We start from the raw sequence: 20,498 nt of genomic DNA on the forward strand, positions 1-20,498 counted from the left end.
AAACTAATATAGAATCATTTATCAAATTTCTGTTTGTGTTTCAAGAATAGCAGTAAAAGTTAAGGAACTAGAGAAGGAAAGGGGAAGATAAAGTAATAGAAGAGACAATTCTTGTCAGTTAAATTTGGAATATAACACTCTGAAATATTCTGATAATAATTATCACTGGAAGTATTCTCAGACAGTAGTCCTTTCCCTCATCTTTTAGATAAAGAACTTGAGGCTCAGAGAGAAGAAAGAAAGTAGCAAGGTCACATTAGTAACAGAGTTCATAATCATTACAGCATAACTTGATTTCGAATCTAAGAGTTTTTCATACCACCAGCATTTATCAGTAATCTGCTATGTTCCAGTTTATTCTCTTTCTTCTCTTTTCTCTGATCCTCCACTAGACCTATAAAGTCCTAACTACACTTTTGATGCCCTTGTTCCCTTATCTTGAATCCCTTGGCAAATGAATAATGTCAAGTAGTGTGCTCAAAAAAAAAAATAATATGGTACAAAGCAATTCTTACAAAGTCAAAGAGAAGAATAGTGACTGGTAAGCTGAATTCAAGAAAACTTTTGGAGCAAAATTTTAAGTTGTGAAGGTGCTTATGGGGAGAACAGTTCTTTATTGGTATATATAAATGAAGTTTGGGGGGCAAGCACATTATTGGCAAGAAGCTTTGAAACCAGTTGGCTTCACTGGAGCAGAATATAAAAGAATTTTGTTAACTTATGACATGAGGGATATATTGAAGAGCTACATATGATATGTGATAGCAAAAATATATTATTTTGGTCTTTTTTTAAAATCAGTCATAACATAATGTCAGGTAACATTTTAAAATGTTTTACCTTAATTTTTCTTTTTATTATATTTTCTATATAATAAAATTCTTTAAGGAAAAAATAAACCTGAATACATATGATGTAGTATATTTTTTAAGCCCAATTCTTCTTTGCTGATATCCAGTTTTCTTAACAGTTCTTATCTAAGAATTTTGTTATTCGGTTTATCAAATATTTGTGAATTTGTTTTCTTTAGAACTTTAAAGTATTCATTATTAAGTGTTTACATTTTCTCCCTTCCACTCTACCCATGCTTACTGAAAAGAAATTTAAAAAGAAAGGAAGGAAGGAAGAACAAAGGAAGGAACAATTATATTATCATAAGCCTAGTCAAATAGTAGTAATTAATACTTTGTCCATGTCCACAAATGCATGGCTTACTCTATATATTAATCCATTGTATCACCATCATAAACTGCACAGCAGTCTTCTTTATCACTCCTCTGGGATCATGGTTGATCATTTAGTTGAATAGAGTTCTTAATTAAGTCTTGCAGAATTGTTTGTTTTTACATTTTTAATGTAATATTATAAATTGTTCTTCTGGTTTGCTCACTTCACTTCACTTCACTTCACTTCACTCTGTAGTTCTTCATATTCATTTTCCTAGGTCTCTCTGAAGCTGTCTTTTTCAGTTTTTTCAGTACAATAGTATTCCATTACATTGAAATATACTATAATTTGTTTTCTCAGACTCCAGTTGAAAGATACCTCCTCAGTCTTTTTGTCTTTGGAAAAAAGAACTATGATGAACATTTTTATATATAAAGGAATTGTTCTGTTCTCCTTGATCCTTTGAGTATATCAGTGGGTCAAAGGGGATATGTGCTGTTTATTAATTTGTTAAGCATAATTCCAAACAGCTTTCCAGAATTTTTGGACCAGTTCATAGCACTACTGCCAACATATAAGCCTGCCTGTTTTTCCACAGCCCCTTTGACGTTTGTCTTTTTTAAAATTTGTTACCTTTGAGGGTCTGAAAAGTATAAGATTGAATTTCAGAATTGGTTTAATTTGCATTTTTCAAATTATTAAAGATTTAGAGTATTTTTTCATATATTTAGATTACATTTATTCCTTTGAAAATTGCCTGTTAGTATTCTTAGACCATTTATCAATTGAAGAAGGACTATTTTTCTTTTAAATTTAAACCAGTTCCTTATGTATTTTGGAAATGAAACCTTGATCAGAGAAACTTGCTGAAAAGATTTTTTCCAGCTAACTATTTTCCTTTTAATCTTGACTTTATTTGGGTTTATTTGTGAAAATCTTTTTTTAATTTAATCTAAATTAAATTAAAATTGTTTATTTTTCAGATGTGACCTTTTGTATCTAGGTCATATATCAATTTCAAGGTTATCTTGGTATAAGCTATGAGGTGTTGATCTAATCTTAATTTCTGCTAGATTGCCATTCACTGTTCCTAGCAGTTTTAAATCAATTATTGAGTCTTTTTTCCTCAGGTCTTTAGGGATATCAGACACTAGGATACAAGATTTGTTTATTTCAGAATGTTAGGTAACTAATTCATTGATCTGTATTTTTTAACCAGTAATAAGTTATTTGGGAGTTATTCCTTTGTAGTATAGTTTGAGATTTGGTATTACTTTTCTGTTTATTATTTCCCTTGAGATTTATGATCTTTTGTCCTTTCAGAATAATTTCATGATTTTTTTTCCTAGTTTGATTGATACAGTACAGAATAAATTACTTTAAATATGTTCATTCAGGGATAAGAATCTGTCTTGATTTCTGTAAAGATTTTTTGTAGTTTTATTTATATGCATTTTATGTGCATATTGCAAGCATATTTCCAAGTAATTTATACATGCCTGCCAGTATCTTTATGATTCCTTACTCTGTTATCCATTTTTTTAGCAGCCCCTCCCAACTCATGCCTTTGAGAGATGGCATGGCATGTTAGGAAGAGTGCTTGACTTGGAAACAGAAAATCTTGGATTTAAATTCCAACTCTCATTCACTAGTTGTGTGACTATGTGAAGGTCATTTAATCTCTCCAACAGTGGTTTCTTATCTTTAAAATAGGAATAATAATAATCATATCATCTAACTTAAAGGACTACTGTGTCCTATATATAGCGCTATAAGATCCTGTCTTTATAAGAGTCAGTCAATAAACATGCATTAAGCACCAAGAATGTGCTAAAAGTTGAGGATAAAGTGCTTTATAAAATTTAAAGTTGTTTAAATGGCAGTTCTTAAGATTTTTTAAGTATAATTTCTATTTTTTAATCATAGAAATTGATACAAATATTGAATAAAAAACTAAACTCATATTTCTGGACCCTCCAAAGAACTGTTTTCCCCCACTTTGACAATAATACATTAAGTTTTGTTCTTTGGGTATAGTCATTCAGTCAGTTCTTAATACATCTAACTATTTGCAACAACAGAATAAATACTTTACTGAATAGTTATTGAAATATTGTCTCTTGCATACCTCTGCTCTCTGTTTAATAATTAGACAATCTGCACTGATAGTATCTACCCAATTGTCACCTTTTTTTCAGTGTTCATCTTTATTGACCTCTGCAATATTTTCTCTTCTCCAGATTTCTGTGAGACTACTCTATCCTAGTTCTATTTCACCTATTTTCACCTATTTAACCATTCCTTCTGAATCTTTTTTGCTAGAACTTGTTCCAGTTCATGCACCCTGGTACTACCCAAGGCTTTGTTCTTGACCCTTCTCTCCATTTTTTTTTGAGATCTCATCAGTTCTCATGAATTCAATAATTGTTATGATGTTAATGATTTTTTAACCTACTTATCCAATCCTAACCTCTCTTTTTCTTGTTAGAAATCTCAATTTAGATGTCCTACAGACATCTTATTGTGCCTAAAATTGTATTCATTATTTTTCTCCTTAAACTCTCTCTTCATTCTATCTTTTTTATTACAATGGAGAATGCTACTGTTCTTCATGTCACCCAGATTTAATGCCTAGGTGCATCCTCAACTCTTCTTTTATTTCCTTACCTCATAACATCTCCTGTTTGTGCTCCCCTCCTCTGACATATCTCCTTGGTTTAGGGTCTCATTATTTCATATCTGTTGTATAATTTCAATAGACTATAGATTAGTCTTTATAAGTCTCTGTTGGAAGTCTCTCCATACTTGAGTTTATTCTCAAACCAGTCATCAAAGGATCTTCCTAAATTAGCAGAGGTCTAACCACATCACTCCCTATTCAGTCAATTCCAGTAAGTCTTCCATCACCTCCATTGTAAAATATAAAATCCTCTGGAGGTTAGAGCTCTTCATAGCTTAGGCCCCTCCTATTTTTCCAGTCTTATTTTCCTCCAATTCCCCCCCCCCCCGCCCAATCATACTCTATTATCCAGTGGTAATGCTCCTGTGACCTGCTCCTCACACAAGATATTCAGTCTCCAAAGTTCCAGGTGTTTCACTGACTCAACTCCATCTTAGAATTTTGCCCCTCCTCATCTCTATCTGCTTTGCCATGGTCGAGGAGCTTTCATAACTCAATGAAAACCATTGAGCAATGTTATGGAGATTTACCCAGGGCAGATGGGTCATAGATCTGCCATAGTTCTGGAAAAAGGTGGTCCATTGGAGAAGGGAGTGGCAAACTACCATAGTATCTTTGCCAAGGAAACCCCGTGGACAGTATTAAAATGACAAAAGAGATGACATCAGAAGATGGGCCCCACTTATCAGAAGGTGTTCAATATATATGCTGTTGGGGAAGAGTGGACAACTACAAATAGTTTCTTTAGTATTAATGAAAGCGATCGGACCAAAACCAAGACATAGCTCAGCTACAGATTTGTCTGGTGAAGAAATGAAAGTATGATACTGTGTAATTCAGTTTTGCATAGGAACCTGGAATGTAAGATCTATGAACCAAGAAAAGCTGAATGTGGTCAAACAGGAGATGGAAAGATTAAACATCAACAGCTTTGTTATCAGTGAACTTAAATGGATGGAAATAGGTGAATTTAATTTAATTCAGGTGATCACTACATAATACATAAGGTGCAAGAACACCTTAGAAGAAATAAAGTAGCCCTCATAATTGATAAAAGGGTAAGAGAATGATATCTGTTTGAATCCAAGGCAAACTGTTTTTAACAGTACAATAATACAAATTTATTCTCCAAATACTGATACAGAAGAGAACAAAATTGATATGTTTTATGAATATCCTCATCTGAGACGGTCGGTTTTTTTAATCATTGCTGTCAGAATAGTAACTTTTTATGGTTAGTGCTCTTTTTTTTCTCATTTTAATAGTTGAACTCTGCTCCTGGGACAATGTGGACCAAGCTTTTTGTGGTGGGGTCAGGGGTCTGGTTCTTGGCCTACTGCTTGCCTATGACATTTCAGGTGCTAGTGGTTTGTTCCCTGCCTTAGGGTAGCCCAACCTAGTCTTGTCAGTATTCCCTGAAGCTTGAACTGCTTGCTCTCAGTACTGCTGGCTTCCTGAACCTGGACCTGACCCAGGCTGTGCTAAGAGTCTTTCACTGACTTACCAGCTCTTCCACCTATTCTGGGCTGTGATCCCCTTTTACCTACATGTGACAGATCTCTCCTGAAGTTCCTCTATGAATTGAAAATTTTTTGAGTTTTTTGTAGGTTCTGTCACTTTAGGGTGTGTTTTAGAGGCTTCATTTAGAGTTGTTTCAAGAAAAACTCTGGGAACTTCCTGACTTTGGCTCAGATCATGAGCTTCTTACTACCAAATTCAGACTTGAAGAAAGTAGGGAAAATCATCAGAGCATATCAGTATGACCAAAAATAACTTCCATTATGAATATGAAGTAGAGATGATGAATAGATTTAAAAGATTAGATCCAGTGCTCAAGGAACTATGGATAAAATAAATAAAAAGTATTATACACGAAGGAGCAGCTAGGTGGCACAGTGGATAGAGCATTCACCTCAAACACTGAATAATAATCTAACTTTGTGGCCTTGGGCAAGTCACTTAATCCCATTACCTGGCCATATAATACCCCCCCCCCCCCCCCCAATATTGTAGCTGCAACAAATCATTCCAAAGAAAAAGAAGAGCAAGAAAGCAAAATGAGTGACTGTTGAGGCTGTACAAAGAGCTGAGAAAAAAAAAAAGCAAAGGTAAGGGAGAAAGGGAAAGAAATACCCAACTGACTACAGAATTCCAGAGAATAGCAATGGGAAACTAGAAAGTTTTCTTAAATGAGCAAATCAAAGTGATAGAAGAAAAAAATAGAATGAAATGGACAAGAGTTCTCAAAAAAATTAGAGATATCAAAATGGGCATGATAAAAGAAAAATAATGGTAGGGACTTCAGTACAAGAGATTAAGAAAAGATGGCAAGAATACACAAACTGTGCAAGAAAGATCTGATAATCAGATTGGTGAGGTCACAGATCCAGAGCCAGACATTCTGAAGAATGAAGTCAAATGGGCATTAAGAAGCAATATTAACAGTAAAATGTTGGACTAAATTGAATTTCTTCTAGAATGCAGTTTTCTTAGTAGCTTTACCAAATACTGAGTTCCTGCACTCCTCCATGTTCCCCACTTACACCTATTCATAAGTGGGTTTTTTTAATCAGATTCTTATATTAGTATATTTGCTCTGTATGATGTATAATTAATTTTTTCCACTAATCCTTTTTTTTTCAAATAATTGCTCCTTAAAAGAACAGTTTGAGATCTAGTATTGAAAATTGTTTTGAGACTTTTGACCATTTTTTCCTCTGTGAATTTCATTATTATATTTTTGGTTATATAAAATTTGGAAAATTAAATAAATCAAATAAATAAAGTGATATTGATGGTAGTGCAATTTTTTATCATATTGAATCAGTCCATCCCTGAGCAATTAATGTTTCTACAGCTACTTGTCCATATTTCTGCAAAGGTTATTTTATAGTTAGATTCATATAGTTTTTGATTGAATCTTGGAAGATGCTTCCAAATTTCATTGTTTTTAATGGAATTTCTTTTTTTCTAACATATTTTGCAGGGTTTGTTTGGTTATATATAGCAACATTGATGCTTTTATATGAATTCATCATATCTATTGCAACTTTGCTAAAGCTATTAAAAATTTCAGCCTGGAGTTCTCAAATTGTAACATGTTATCAGGGGAAAAACCCAGTAATTTTATTTACTCTGCTTATGCTTATTCCTTCAATTTTTTTCTTGTCTTATTGCTATAATAAACACACGACCTGCTCATGATGAATCCTCCCTAGTTCTTAATTGCCTCTTCCCATTTTAAATGCTCATAGGCTACCTCTTTAATAATACAGTTTTTGGCAGAACCTGGAACCTCATAATTGTATTGGGTTCTCAAATGGATCTGTGATTTTATAAATACGGGTATTCTCCTCTATGCCTGACCAACTTGCATAATTTTTGTCCATTAAATCCCATAAATTCACCATAGCATGTCTATTCACTTTGCTGGAGGCCTTTGCTTTCTCTTGATTTTGTGAGGATACCAATGGAGTGAACAGACTAGTTAAATGTTATGCTTTACTCTCATTATGTGCCAAGATCCACCTTCTTTTTTGCTTATAGGTTTCATTCATGATAGTCATTCCTGTCTTTCCCTTGAATAATTCATTTGCAGGCAATTCACATTTGCCATAAGTTCCTTGACTGATATTTTGTGATTTTCAATTTTGGATCTTTGAATTTGTATTCATGGTTTAAAGCCAAACACCAAAACTGGAAGAATTTTAATATTTAAAAGATGGACCTTTGTTTCTTAGAGAAACTTGAAATTATTAAAGTAACTTTATGATTTTTTCCATAAATAGGACACTCTACTTTTTTCATGTTATTTAAAACCAGATCAGACTTTTTTTATTTCAAGTTTTTGACCAAGACATCTATATGTTTAAATTTCTTTATTTGTGTTTATGTGTGTATGTAGTTATATTTATGTTATGTGTGTTTATATGGCTTACACATATGACTATGATTTTATTAATATAGAATTTCCTCTACAAATGCAAGTGAACACTTTCTTTGAAACTTAAAGAAAGTCAGGTTAAATGACTTGTCTAAGGTTACACAACCAGAATGTATCAGAGTCGGATCTTGAACTTAAATTTTTCTGGCTCTCTATTGACAGTATAATAATGTCTGTGTATCTTTTTATGTATACATACAACACTGATGAAATAGCTCAATATTGTCCATCTAACATACATCAAAGTCTGGATAATAGCTATTCTATATCACTTGGTTTTTCTTCTTTGAACACCAAACTATTTTGAATAATTCTTAGTTTCCTTGAGGCCTTGTAATTTTTATATGACTTGATGCAATTAGTGTAGTGCCTCTTCCAAACAGGAGCTTCTAGACATTATCTCTGTCTATAGAAAATTTCTGCTTTACCTGGTTCTCCTCCATAATGATGGTGAATTTTCCAAGCGAATATTTCCCTCTTCTATAACTTGACTGCTGTTAATGATTGTAGAGCCATTGACCAAAGTTATTGTCATTGTGACTTTGTCTTTATAGCTATATTTTACTCTAGGTTTTTATATTCTTTACATCATTTAGCCAGTTGTGCAATGGTAAGGATAAATTCTATGAATATCAACTGCAGAAGCCTCCTGTTCTCTTTTCCTAGTCAAAAATGCTATTTACATATGTGTAAACCGTAATTTAAAATATTTATATAAATGAGAAAGTAGTTATTAATATTCTCTTGGTAACTTTTTTTTGGTAATAACATTTCCCCTAGCTCCAACATACTTTTATAAACTTTTCTTTCTTCAGATTCTTTGAGAATCATTCTCAGCATTCTCAAAATGTCATTTCCAGCACTGAACTCCTCTGAAGATGGTTGAGCTTTTCTAACTCCTTTTTTCCATCTTTAATTCCTTCAGTGCCATTTCCATTTTTTCCTTTAAGTATATTGATGACTAAAACATTAGAGATTAAATATATCAGTTCCAGTATATTTTGTGATAAATAGAACTTTATAAAATATTTACAGATGACTTTTCTTGTTTTATAGATGCCCCTGGGCAGACTTTGTTTAGTTGACAATTCTCTGGAAGCTTTGCTTTAATAAAATAAAAATTTATTTTTATGTCACATAGATTTTCCCCTCACAGAAAGTCATCCCTAATAAAAATATTTTTTTAAAAAAGAAAAGAATTCAGCAAAAAGAATCAGTAAAAAGGAGCCGCTAGGTGGCGCAGTGGATAAAGCACCAGCCCTGGAGTCAGTAGTACCTGGGTTCAAATCTGGTCTCAGACACTTAATAATTACCTAGCTGTGTGGCCTTGGGCAAGCCACCTAACCCCATTTGCCTTGCAAAAACCTAAAAAAAAAAGAATCAGTAAATTGATAAAATCTGGTTTTAAATACAATGTATAATATTCTTGGTTCTCCCTTTCCCTCACATCACCTACATAAAAGGAGAAGTATCTTCTTATACCTAACCTTGGTCTTCTTTATTTCATATAATTCATATAAATTTTTCCATGCTTCTACAAAATCTACATACTCATCATTCTCATGTACCACACTTTGTCTAACCATTACCCAGTTGATGGACACCTACTTCGTTCCTAGTTCTTTGTTATTCTAAATATATCCTCTTGACAGTGCTCTTTTTGGGATATACATATGTATGTATGTGTGTATATATATATATTCCATTGCTTTCCTTCATATATATGTGTGTGTGTGTATACATATATATATATCTATAATATATCTATATCTATATCTAGTAAATATATATACCATTGCTTTCCTTCTTTTATTTCCTATTATCCTATTAATTGTTTTCTTAGGATATGTTTGTTTGCTTGTAGTCTCCCTCATTAAATTGCAAGTTCTTTGCCAGCAACGACTCGCTTTTCTTCTTTTTGTATCCTCCCCTTCCCCCCTCCCACCAGTGTTTAGCCCTGTACTTAAATGCTTATTGAATTTGCTTTTCAGAATTGTTCTAATTCAGAGCACCTGACTTTATATAACCCTTTCTGCATTGAGTTTCCCTATCTTTCATCACCTTTACCAATTTTCTGGGTGTAAATTTAAACTTCAGAATTGAGGTTTTATTTACATTTATTTTTTGAGGGATTTAAAACATTCTTTCATATGGTTGTTACTGCTTTATAATTCTGTCAAGAAATATTCTTTCCTGGCTTTGACCTTTTCTTTATTGAGGAGGAATTGCTTCTGGTCTTATTTCTGTACTTGCCTATATAATTTAGAGATTTTAAATCTTAGGGTTAAAATTTTAATTTTAAAATTAAAATTTTAGGGTTAAAATAAAATGACAGAAAATACAGATTAGATAGGAAATTTATTCTCTAAGACTTATGGAGAGACCCATAGATGGGGACCACTCTGAACAGAGAGAGAGAGAGAGAGAGAGAGAGAGAGAGAGAGAGAGAGAGAGAGAATTTAATTTATCTATAAACAAAAGATAAAGGAAATGTTAACCTCCTTGGGGACCAATGCTATCTGGTCTAAATGAGAATGAATTGTTATCTTTTCCTGGATTTAAAGTATAATGAGGGTTTGAAAAGTTTTCAGGCTTCCTTAATCATTTGACTTCCTGAATTTGTAATCAACATATGAGGAAATAATATTCCATTTCTTACTCAGAAAGAAATATGAGTTTTGGTTTTCTTTAATTGGGAATGTAGATTTGAAATACTTAGGGGCAGCTAGGTGGCATAGTGGGGCGGCTAGGTGGCTTAGGGGCAGCTAGGTAGTGTAGTGGATAAAGCACCAGCCTTGGAGTCAGGAGTACCTGGGTTCAAATCTGGTCTCAGGCACTTAATAATTACCTAGCTGTGTGGCCTTGGACAAGCCACTTAACCCCATTTGCCTAGCAAAAAAACCCCTAAAAAATAAAAAAAAGAAAAAAGAAATAATTAGTAAATTTTCTCAATATCAAATGCGTATCAGAGATGTATAATAAATTTTTCTTAATCAATTGCTTCCCTTCTCCCTAAACTATCTTTAAACTTGTCTTTTTCTTGTCATTACTTATTCTGTTTCATGTAATGCTACTGTTTATATTCACCTACTGCCCTTCTCCATCAGATTTTACAAAAAAAAAAGTTTTGTTTGATATCGTATTCCCTTTAGCTGCCTTATCTACCCACTTAAGTAGGGGGACTTTGTTCTATCAAAATGTCTCAGTATAGGGTTTTTGCTATCTAAAGATATATAGACCATTAATATAATAATGAACAGATAAAACTATTAAGTCAAAGATTTGCCTCTTAATTGAATGCCATATTTTTTCTTGTTTTTTTTCCTTATTTTTTGTATTAACTCTTGTCTTTAACAAGTCAGCAGTAATAAGGTGATTCAAGAATGATTTCAATGTCACTTGAGATATTCCTCAATCTTTGCCAAGTTGTTTAAATCTTGGTGAGGTCTTTTCCTATATAGGATGCTCTTTAAAAAGCAAAGTTTGTTTCTGAGACCACATACTAAGTTTTTGTTTTGTTTTTGAAAGGTTCTTCTTCACTAAAGTAGACTTTAGGGAAAAAGGGGTCTCTTCCATCCTATGATGGGATGTTTTGAAATTCACAGTTACTCTTTCAATGTATTTTTTCATAAATATTGCTCTTTAAGAGTCATTCTTGGGCCGGCTAGGTGGCGCAGTGGATAGGGCACTGGCTCTGGAGTCAGGAGTAACTGAGTTCAAATCCAACCTCAGGCACTTAATAATTTACCTAGGTGTGTGGCTTTGGGCAAGCCACTTAACCCCATTGCCTTGCTAAAACCTAAAAAAAACAAAACAAAACAGTCATTCTTTAAACTTATACTTTATTCCTTTTAAAAACTATAAAGTTAAAATGATGTCTTTTAAATAAAATATTTGTAAAAAATTTACATAAAAAGACAGAAAACTATCAAAATCTTTGAATAATGGACAGGTATTCTAGTTTGGAAAGATAAGAGATTGCAAAATATTTATTTTAAAAATCAGATATGGAGAAAAAGGTGATGAATCTAACTCAAGCTGTTTGAATTCAGAATTTGCCCTTTTCTGCCATATTTGGAGTTTTTGTATGTTGAAAGCAAAAAAAAAGCAATTTATTTTTATGAAGAAATGTCAGAATATCAATTAAATTTAACTTTTAATCTAACTTGTATCACTTTTAGTGCTCAAGATGTCGTGATACTTGATACAGTGAACTGTATTAAATAGTAGTAGCTGCCATTAGCAATAATTTTAGAGTAATATAAACTTTTTTTTTCCATTTCTTCAGAGAAATTTTTAGCAAAGCAGTCTTCAAATTCTTACCTTCATGCCTTTTCCATGTTAGGCTCTTCCAAAGCCAATTTCCTAAACTTCGGGCTTGAGAGTCATCTTCAGTAGACTGGCCACTTCATGATGAATTATTTGACTAGGGGCAATCCTTGAAACAAAGAAAAATAAACTAAATGGATCTTACTTCTGTGGGCATCTTATTTCAGTATGACAGCAAAAGATGCTAAGAATCACATTATTTTTGGAGTATGTAGAAGCCTTTAAAAATGCTGTTTTGTTGATGTTTTTGAAATTGGTTTCCATCACTGTAATTTTCCTCTCTATCTTCTGCCACCTCTTCCAGAGAACCAAACAATAATATTGGTAATAGTACTAGCTAGTATGATAATATCAATAATAGTATTAGCTAATATTTATATAATACTTACTATATTTCAAGTACTATTCTAAGTTATTCTAAGCGCTTTGCAAATATTCCATATCATTTGATATTCACACCAACCAACAAGGTACTGACAAGGAAACGGAGGCCAACAGGTTAAGTGATTTACCTAAGTTCATACAGCTGTCACACACCTGAGGCAAGATTTGAATTCAGGTCTTTCTAGCCACAATCCTAATGTTCTATTTACTGTGCCATATAACTGTATAAAAGTATAATTTTTTTAAAAGATAATAAAAAAACAGGAGTAGAGTATATTAAAAAATGTGACAAAGTAAAATGTACCACACTTATTGATCTCAGACATCTGCAGAGGAGTAGGAGGGTTTTTCTCCTATCTTTTCCTTCAAGTCATGTTTTTATTTTATAATTTTGAAATATTTACTTTTGACTTTTTTTGTTTGTTCTTTCCATTTACATTGCTGTAGTCTTTGGGTATATTGTTTTCTTTGGTATGTTTCTTTCCTTTGGCTGTATATATTTCACTGCATCAGTTCATCCTTACATATTTCTTACATTTTTACCTATTTCAGCATGTATGTCATTTCTTACAGCCCAGAAATATTCCGTTACATTTGTGTACCACTCTTTTTATTTAACCACTTCCCAATCAACGGTCATTTACTTTGTTTATAATTATTTGTTATCACAAAAAGTGCTGCTATAAATATTTTAACATATATAAGAACTTTATTTTTATCAATGATCTCCTTGATATATAAGCCTGGTAATAGTCTGATTCAAAGAATATGGAAATTTTAGTTACTTCATTTTTATAATTCCAAATTGCTTCCCAAAATGCTTGTACTAATTTATAGCTCCACCACTAGTATACGTGTCTTTCTACAGCCCCTCTAATATTGACATTTCCCATTTTTTGTCAACTTGGCCAAGTTACAGAGTGTAAGATAAAACCTCAAGGTTGTTTGATTTATATTTTTTATTTATGTTATAGAGCATTCTTTCATACTGTTAACAATAGAAAATTTTCTTTTGAATTTTTTTGTTCAAAACCTTTGATCATTTATCTCTTGGGGAATGGTTTTTAGTTTATCTGTTCATCGCTATATCTATTAATGGTTTATATATCTTAGATAATAAACCCTTATCAGAGACATTTTGATGGAACAAAGTTCCCCTACTTAATTACTTTCTTTTTGACTATAGGGACATTAATTTTATTTAAAATTTTCAGTTTCAAATAATCAATTTTTTTATTCTATTTTCTGTAATTATGTCACTATCTTTTGTTTATTTAAGAATGCTTTTCCTACTCTTGGCTGTGAGTGGTATGTGATCTGCTTCTTTTCTATTTTCACATGCTCTTTAAAATTTAAGGTCAGATTCATTTAGAATGTATTGTGTGGAATGTGGTGTAAAGGTATTATTCTGAGCCCAGTTTCTTCACAACTTTCCTAGCAGTTATTTTTTTTATCAAGGAAAAAGTTCTTTCCTAAGTAACTTATATTTTCAGTTAATTGAGTTATTGTGTTCCATTATTTCTGATTAGCCCTGGTATTGTCTATTTTTTAACTAATATAATATGGTTTGAATGACTACTGCTTTATACTATAGTTTGGGATCTGGAAGTACTAGTCTTATGATGTTCAACTTTTTTGATTTGTCAGGTTCTTCTAGGAGAGCTAAAATCCTTAAGTCATCTCCATTTGCCCTATCTCTGAAAGGAATATGTTTTGTTTATATGGAGATTGTGTTTCTCTTACTGTTTTGCTTTTGTCTTTTCTTCTTCTGGATGGTCCTTCACTTTTGTGTATTTGAATTTCCAATTAGTTATTCTTTCTTTTTCTTAAGTGAAAATTGCCTTCTTGGATTCAAGTTGTTCTGCTCTGCCAATTATTTCTGTTGGGAAGGCAACTTTAATTTTTTTAAGGATTAAATCATTTCATGAACATTAGGAGGGATGGTGGAGCTGAGTATTTTTATAACCAGTGGATAGGTTTTTGTAGTCCTACTGACAGAACTTGGTGGGTGATGGGAAAGGGAATTTTGAGTGAGCCTGTTAATTGTTTGGATTACCCTTCACTGCTTTTGTTCCTTGGATTTTTATGTCATTTTGGTGCTTGATGACCCAAGTTTATAAGTAAAAAAATACTCAGCCTTAACAACTGTATTCTAACAAGGTGTTTCCTATGAATATGTCAAAATTATTCAAAAGTCTTCAAAAGACATAACAATGGAAATGATGCAATGGGTAATCATGAATTTAGAACACAGATGATGAAACATGTCATCTACCTCTTAGCAAAAAGGTAAATGATAAAAGTTGCATAAGGAGACATAAAGTTAAAGACATGTTCAAGGTGTTGTATTGCTTTGCTTGATTAAACCTTTAGTAAAACAGAGAGCTTTTATCAGGAGGTAGGGAGGAGTAGGTTAAAGAGTAGTGACAAATGAAAAAAAAAGGAAGGAACATCAATAAAATATTTAGAAAGAAAAAGTTAAGAAGAAAACCAGAGTTAAGTGGAGACACAAATATACATGGCAGTTTTGTTACTATTGGGTTTAAATTCATGTTCTTTTTAAAAAACTAGCATTCCTCATTTTGTATACAATTCCTTTTACTGTCTTTTTTTCCAAGGCAATGGGGTTAAGTGGCTTGCCCAAGGCCACAAGGCTAGGTAATTAATAAGTGTCTGAGGTCAGATTTGAACCCGGGTACTCCTGACTCCAAGGCCGGTGCTCTATTCACTGTGCCAGCTAGCCGCCCCTTTTTTACTGTCTTTTATAAGTAGAAATATTTGTGTTTATTGATATTGGTTAAATTTATCCTAAAAAAAAAAAGAATTTAATTTTGTAAAAAATCATATCACTGCAAATCATTGACTTTTACAGTTTTGAAAGAACTAAATTGAAGTTTCCACCAAGAACTATGGAAAGACACATGATGTATAGGAGTAGGCTGCAACATTTCACAATTCAGGAATTATTCAAGAGAAGTGTTACAAAGGATGTCTTTCATATATGTTCAAAAAGAAGACAGGCTAGTCACATTTCTGAGAAAAAGTTTATCAGTGGACAACTTTTGTGCTTTGGTATCCACATGTTGTGAAGAGAAATCAAATAAAGGCCTACAATACATTTATCAGATAACATGAATAAAAGTTGCATGAATTAGATAGGATACTGATATGTTGTCCTATGTCATTTTGATATGACATAGTGAAGAGTGAAGAAACATCATAGATCCATATAAGTTTTGAGTTTTCCAGGTGTTCTGTTGTTTAGTTGTTTTTCAGTAGTGTCTAACTGTTTTTGATGCTATTGGGGTTTCTTGGCAAAAATACTGCTTTGGTTTGCCATTGCCTTCTCTGACTCATTTTACATATGAGGAAATTGAGGAAACAGGGTTGAGTGACTTGCCCAGGGTCCCACAGGTGTTTGAGGCCAGATTTGAACTCAGGAAGATGAGTCTTTGTGATTACAGGACTTAAAATCTATCCACTGAGCCACCTGCTTCAGATGCTACTTACCCCCCCCCCTTGCTTTGCTTTATTTTGCATAAAGTTAATTTTATAATATTCTGATAGTTTAGCAATACCCATGAAATTAGAGAAAGAAGAAATTTTTGTTGGAAGGAAACTGGCTATAGATTCAGAAGACCGAGCAGAGGGTTTAATTTCTCTTATATCTCTGAACCTCTGTTTTTCCTTTGGTTAAAAAAATGAAAATGAACTATGTGATCTAAAGATTTTTCCTTCTTACTCTGGTGTTCAATAAGTCTAATTATAGGAGACTTCCTTAAGCTGTATCAGATTCAAGTTTAGGAATCAGTCAGGAAGGATTTATTAAGTGCATAATATATCCTAGGCACTGAGGGGTACAAAAGGAGGGTAAAATAAAGTGCCTCTCCTCAAGGAGCTCCTACTTTAATGGGGGAGACATCAAGCAAACGTGTATGTACAAACATGCTATATAGAGAGTAAATAAGTAAATAAGAGGAAAGACACTAAAGTTTAGAGGGATTGAGAAAGGTGTTTTTTTCCTTAGGTGATACTTAAGTTGGGACTTAAAAGAAGCCTGTGAAGTCTGTAAGTGGAGATGTGGAAGGAGAGCATTCCCAACTTAAGGGACCAGTCACAAAAAATGTCTGAGGCTGAGATTTGTATTGTCTTGTTCATAGAATGACAGAGGTCGCTGTCTGACTATAAGTGTAAGTAGCTAGAAGTAAGGTATAAGAAGATTGGAAAGGTTGAAGTGGGTTAGGTTGTGAAGTGATTTGAACACCAAACAGAGAATTTAGTAATTTTTCTAGGAGGCATTTGGGAACCCCTAGAGTTTGTTGAGTTGTGGGGCAAGGTGTGATATATTTGAACCTGTGCTTTATTAGGAAAATCACTTTGGTGGCTGAATATAAGATAAGAGTGGCAACAGACTGGAAATAGGCAAACCTATCAATAGATGTGAGGTGTTGAGGGCCTTCACCAAGGTGGTGGCAGTATCAGAAGAGAGGCATAATATTGAAATTGATAGGCCTTGGCAACAGATTGTATATGGTGAATAATAATGAACTTCTCAGAAGTAATAGGGATTTTAGGGTGGAGTTAGGAAGAAAGATAATGAATTCAGATTTTTTTATACACTGATTTTTCTATAGGATATCCAGTTTGAAATGACTGAAAGGCAGTTGGATTTGTAAGAATGCTAATAAGTAGAGTAAGATCATTTCTCTTACAAGTTATTCCCCCCCTTTTTTGTGAGTAAATGTAAGGAGCATGTTAAAACTTAACAATTATAGTAATAGTTGTGTTTGCTTTTCCTATTTCAGTGATCAATTAAATTTATAGGGTAGAAGGATATATGAGTGCTTATTTTGTACTTTTTAAATTCTGCTTCTGAATTAGAAATTCATCATTGTAAAAAATAAGATGCAATTCTCATCATTAATAGTTCCTTTTAAAGAGTTTGATACATATTTTAAATTGATGTTAGTAAGTTTCCTAATAATGTGATCCATCCAAAGGTGATATGAGCTATTTTAGAAAACAGTAACTATCTTCTGACTTGAGGGCTTTAAAATAAAAGCTGGATGACTCTCTTCCTGGAAATACTGTAGAAAGGTTTTTGTTTTTGGCTAAGGTGTGGGTTGAATAAGAATAGTTTACACCTTCTCTTGCTACTCTGATTCTTTCATTTCATAAGCTAAGTAAAAACATTTATAATTAAAAGGTTTTTTTTTTGGTCTAAGTCCAAATGCTCATAAATGTATTGAAACTATTTTATCAAACTGAGAATCTGCTCTGCATATATTCTATAATTACAAAATTGAGATTTGACTTCACTCCTTCTTTCTGTAAATATGTTGATAATATTACTTTTTATATGTTTTAAGATTGGACTTTTCAGCCTTAAATGAAGTACTAATCAAGTTTCTTTCAGTTGTAGTTCCTTAAACAGAGATTGTATGTCTCTCTCTCTTCTCCCTTCCAAAATAATTTTGAAATGTATCCAGTTACATTTTATCACATTTCACTTTCATTTTAAAAACTATCATGTAGAATACTTTAGAATTTAATACAAGGCAATATCTTTTAGGAAAGCAATTAAAGGATGGGAAAAAACCAGAACCATGCAAACCTATCCTCAAGGTGGAATTCAAAACGACTAGATCTGGGTAAGGTTTTACTTCATTGCCAGCATTCATTGTCTATGATTATTCAACATGAAATACTTTTATTTGTCTGTTTTAAGCAGCTATTCCACATCCCTCTAGTCTACTGTATTATTTCTGTGTTCCTTTGGTTTGAAAAATTATGGTGAAATTATAGTCATCAATAATTGAAACATACTAATATGCTACATTATAATTGTGATACTTGTTTTACTATGTTTCTTGAAATATTTCAAAATTTTCTTTGGCTAACCTTTCAATTTTTTTTGTAAATCAATTTTAAATACCAATATCTGTTTATTTGCTAGTGAAAATTTGAAGACAAACATAGAAAAATGTTAGAAATTAAATCACAGTGGTAATTCCTTACTAATCTTATTTTATTATAAAACATATATTTTTATTAATTTTTAATGTATCTTTATCAATCATTTTAAAATTAGCAAAATAAAATCTGTAAACTACAAAAATAGGTGCAATTTAACATTTATGTAAGTAATTCTTAAAAGTGGTATTGGAAGTCCTGTATTCAATCAAGTCAATAAATATTTATTAAGAACCTACTCCTATCAAACATTGTGCTAAACATTAGGGATATAAAGAATGACTAAGTAAACTGTCCCTGTAGTGTTAGTCTATAAATATAAAGGTTACCATTTTGAATTCTTTTGTTTACTTATCTGCCAAACAAAAGACTATTGAACTCTCACATATTCAAGGTAAACACTCTCCTTAATAGGGAAATGAAGGATGAGTGTTAGTTGATTGACTGTAAGTGAATGTAAATAGAAATTGTTTCTGAAAGTCTGAGGAGTTTTCCCTCCTCAGACTGATTTTTTTTAGTTTTTTTTTTTTTTTTTTTGCAAGGCAAATGGGGTTAAGTGGCTTGCCCAAGGCCACACAGCTAGGTAATTATTAAGTGTCTGAGGCCAGATTTGAACCCAGGTACTCCTGACTCCAGGGCCCGTGCTTTATCCACTTCTTCACCTAACCACCCCAGACTGATTTTTTTTAAACTAGGTTAAAGGGACTATTCTTTGCTTCATTTCTTCCTTACTTAGCCTTAATCATTGAATGTTTGTGCCTCAGTCAAGCCTATATATCTATTTAAGAGCCTGATTTTTTTTCTTTGCAAGGCAATGGGGTTAAGTGGCTTGTCCAAGGCGACATATCTAGGTAATTATTAAGTGTCTGAGACCGGATTTGAACCCAGGTACTCCTGACTCCAGGGCTGGTGCTCTGTCCACTGTGCCACCTAGCCATCCCTAAAGACCCTGTTTTAAAAAGGTCACGGTTTCCTATCACATCCAAAGTCATCTTATCCTAATTCTAAACTGGATCCTGGATCCTGGATCTAGATCACTCCAGAAGACAAAGTAAGGCTGATTTCCTTGCATATCCCTCCTTCACTTAAATCTAATTCTCTTGCTTATCATGACATCACATCCTGATGTGATGTCATTCCTCATGAACTTGGGGCAAACAGCTACAAGCATAATTGCTAGTGGAGTCATCCTTCTCTTTTTCCATTGTTTATTCCTCTTTAATTCAACCCCATTCTCTTGTGACTTAAGTCAGTTAAAGAATCCAAAGGACCTGAACCTGTTAATACTATTCTATGCAAACTTAGTATCTTCAATTTTTTATCCTTGAACTATTGTGGGGGAAATAGATGACAATAAGATGTTTAGAATTTCAAAATTATATGAAATAGAAATATTCATTGTTCCCAGCAAAATATATAATATGAAAGGTTATTCAAAATATGTGAAATTTTTAATTGCCATTTATGGGTTGAGCAGCTTTAAAACTGTGAATATTTGTTGAATGAGCTCTAGGAAGCCAACTGTAAAACGTCCTTATAAGGGGAAGTTTTTCTTTCCATGTTGACTGTAAAAATAGTGGAAATGGGAAAAGCAGAACATAAGACTATTAATAGAGTTGTCCTACTCAGGATAAAGTTTTTTTAAGTGAAATGATTGCAATTGAAATTTATAAGATGATTGTATTTTAATTATTAATTCAATTCAACAACTAAATATTAAAAAAGGATACTTAGGAAAGACATTTCCCTCACATATTCTGTTCCTTCTTTCTTTCCTATGTAGTACTTGAATTTACAGATTCACAGCTCCTTCAGAAATAGTAATAACAATTGTACTAGATAGCAACAATAATTCTTCCTTCCCTAAAACTATTTATGGTCAGAAGCAAACTGCATTTTAACTGATAGGTAGAGAAATTATTGGACAGACTAGTGAATCTACTGTCCTGGACAGTCTTTTCCATTTATCTCTTTAAGTTAATCCAGACATAATATTTATTCTTGGATTGTACTTTTGTTTCT

General features: G+C 32.7%; 1 protein-coding gene across 2 annotated transcripts in view; it reads left to right on the forward strand.

The window, feature by feature from the left end:
- Positions 1-20,498, forward strand: part of STXBP5 (syntaxin binding protein 5) — a 195,148-nt gene that overhangs the window by 78,295 nt on the left and 96,355 nt on the right. For both annotated transcript variants that reach the window (XM_074187788.1, XM_074187789.1), the window contains exon 9: positions 18,076-18,154. In XM_074187788.1, coding sequence (XP_074043889.1) covers positions 18,076-18,154 — 79 coding nt within the window. The remainder of the gene's footprint in view (positions 1-18,075; positions 18,155-20,498) is intronic.

This window comes from Macrotis lagotis, chromosome 5, assembly GCF_037893015.1.
Source record: "Macrotis lagotis isolate mMagLag1 chromosome 5, bilby.v1.9.chrom.fasta, whole genome shotgun sequence".
NCBI classification, from domain to species: Eukaryota; Metazoa; Chordata; class Mammalia; order Peramelemorphia; family Peramelidae; genus Macrotis; species Macrotis lagotis.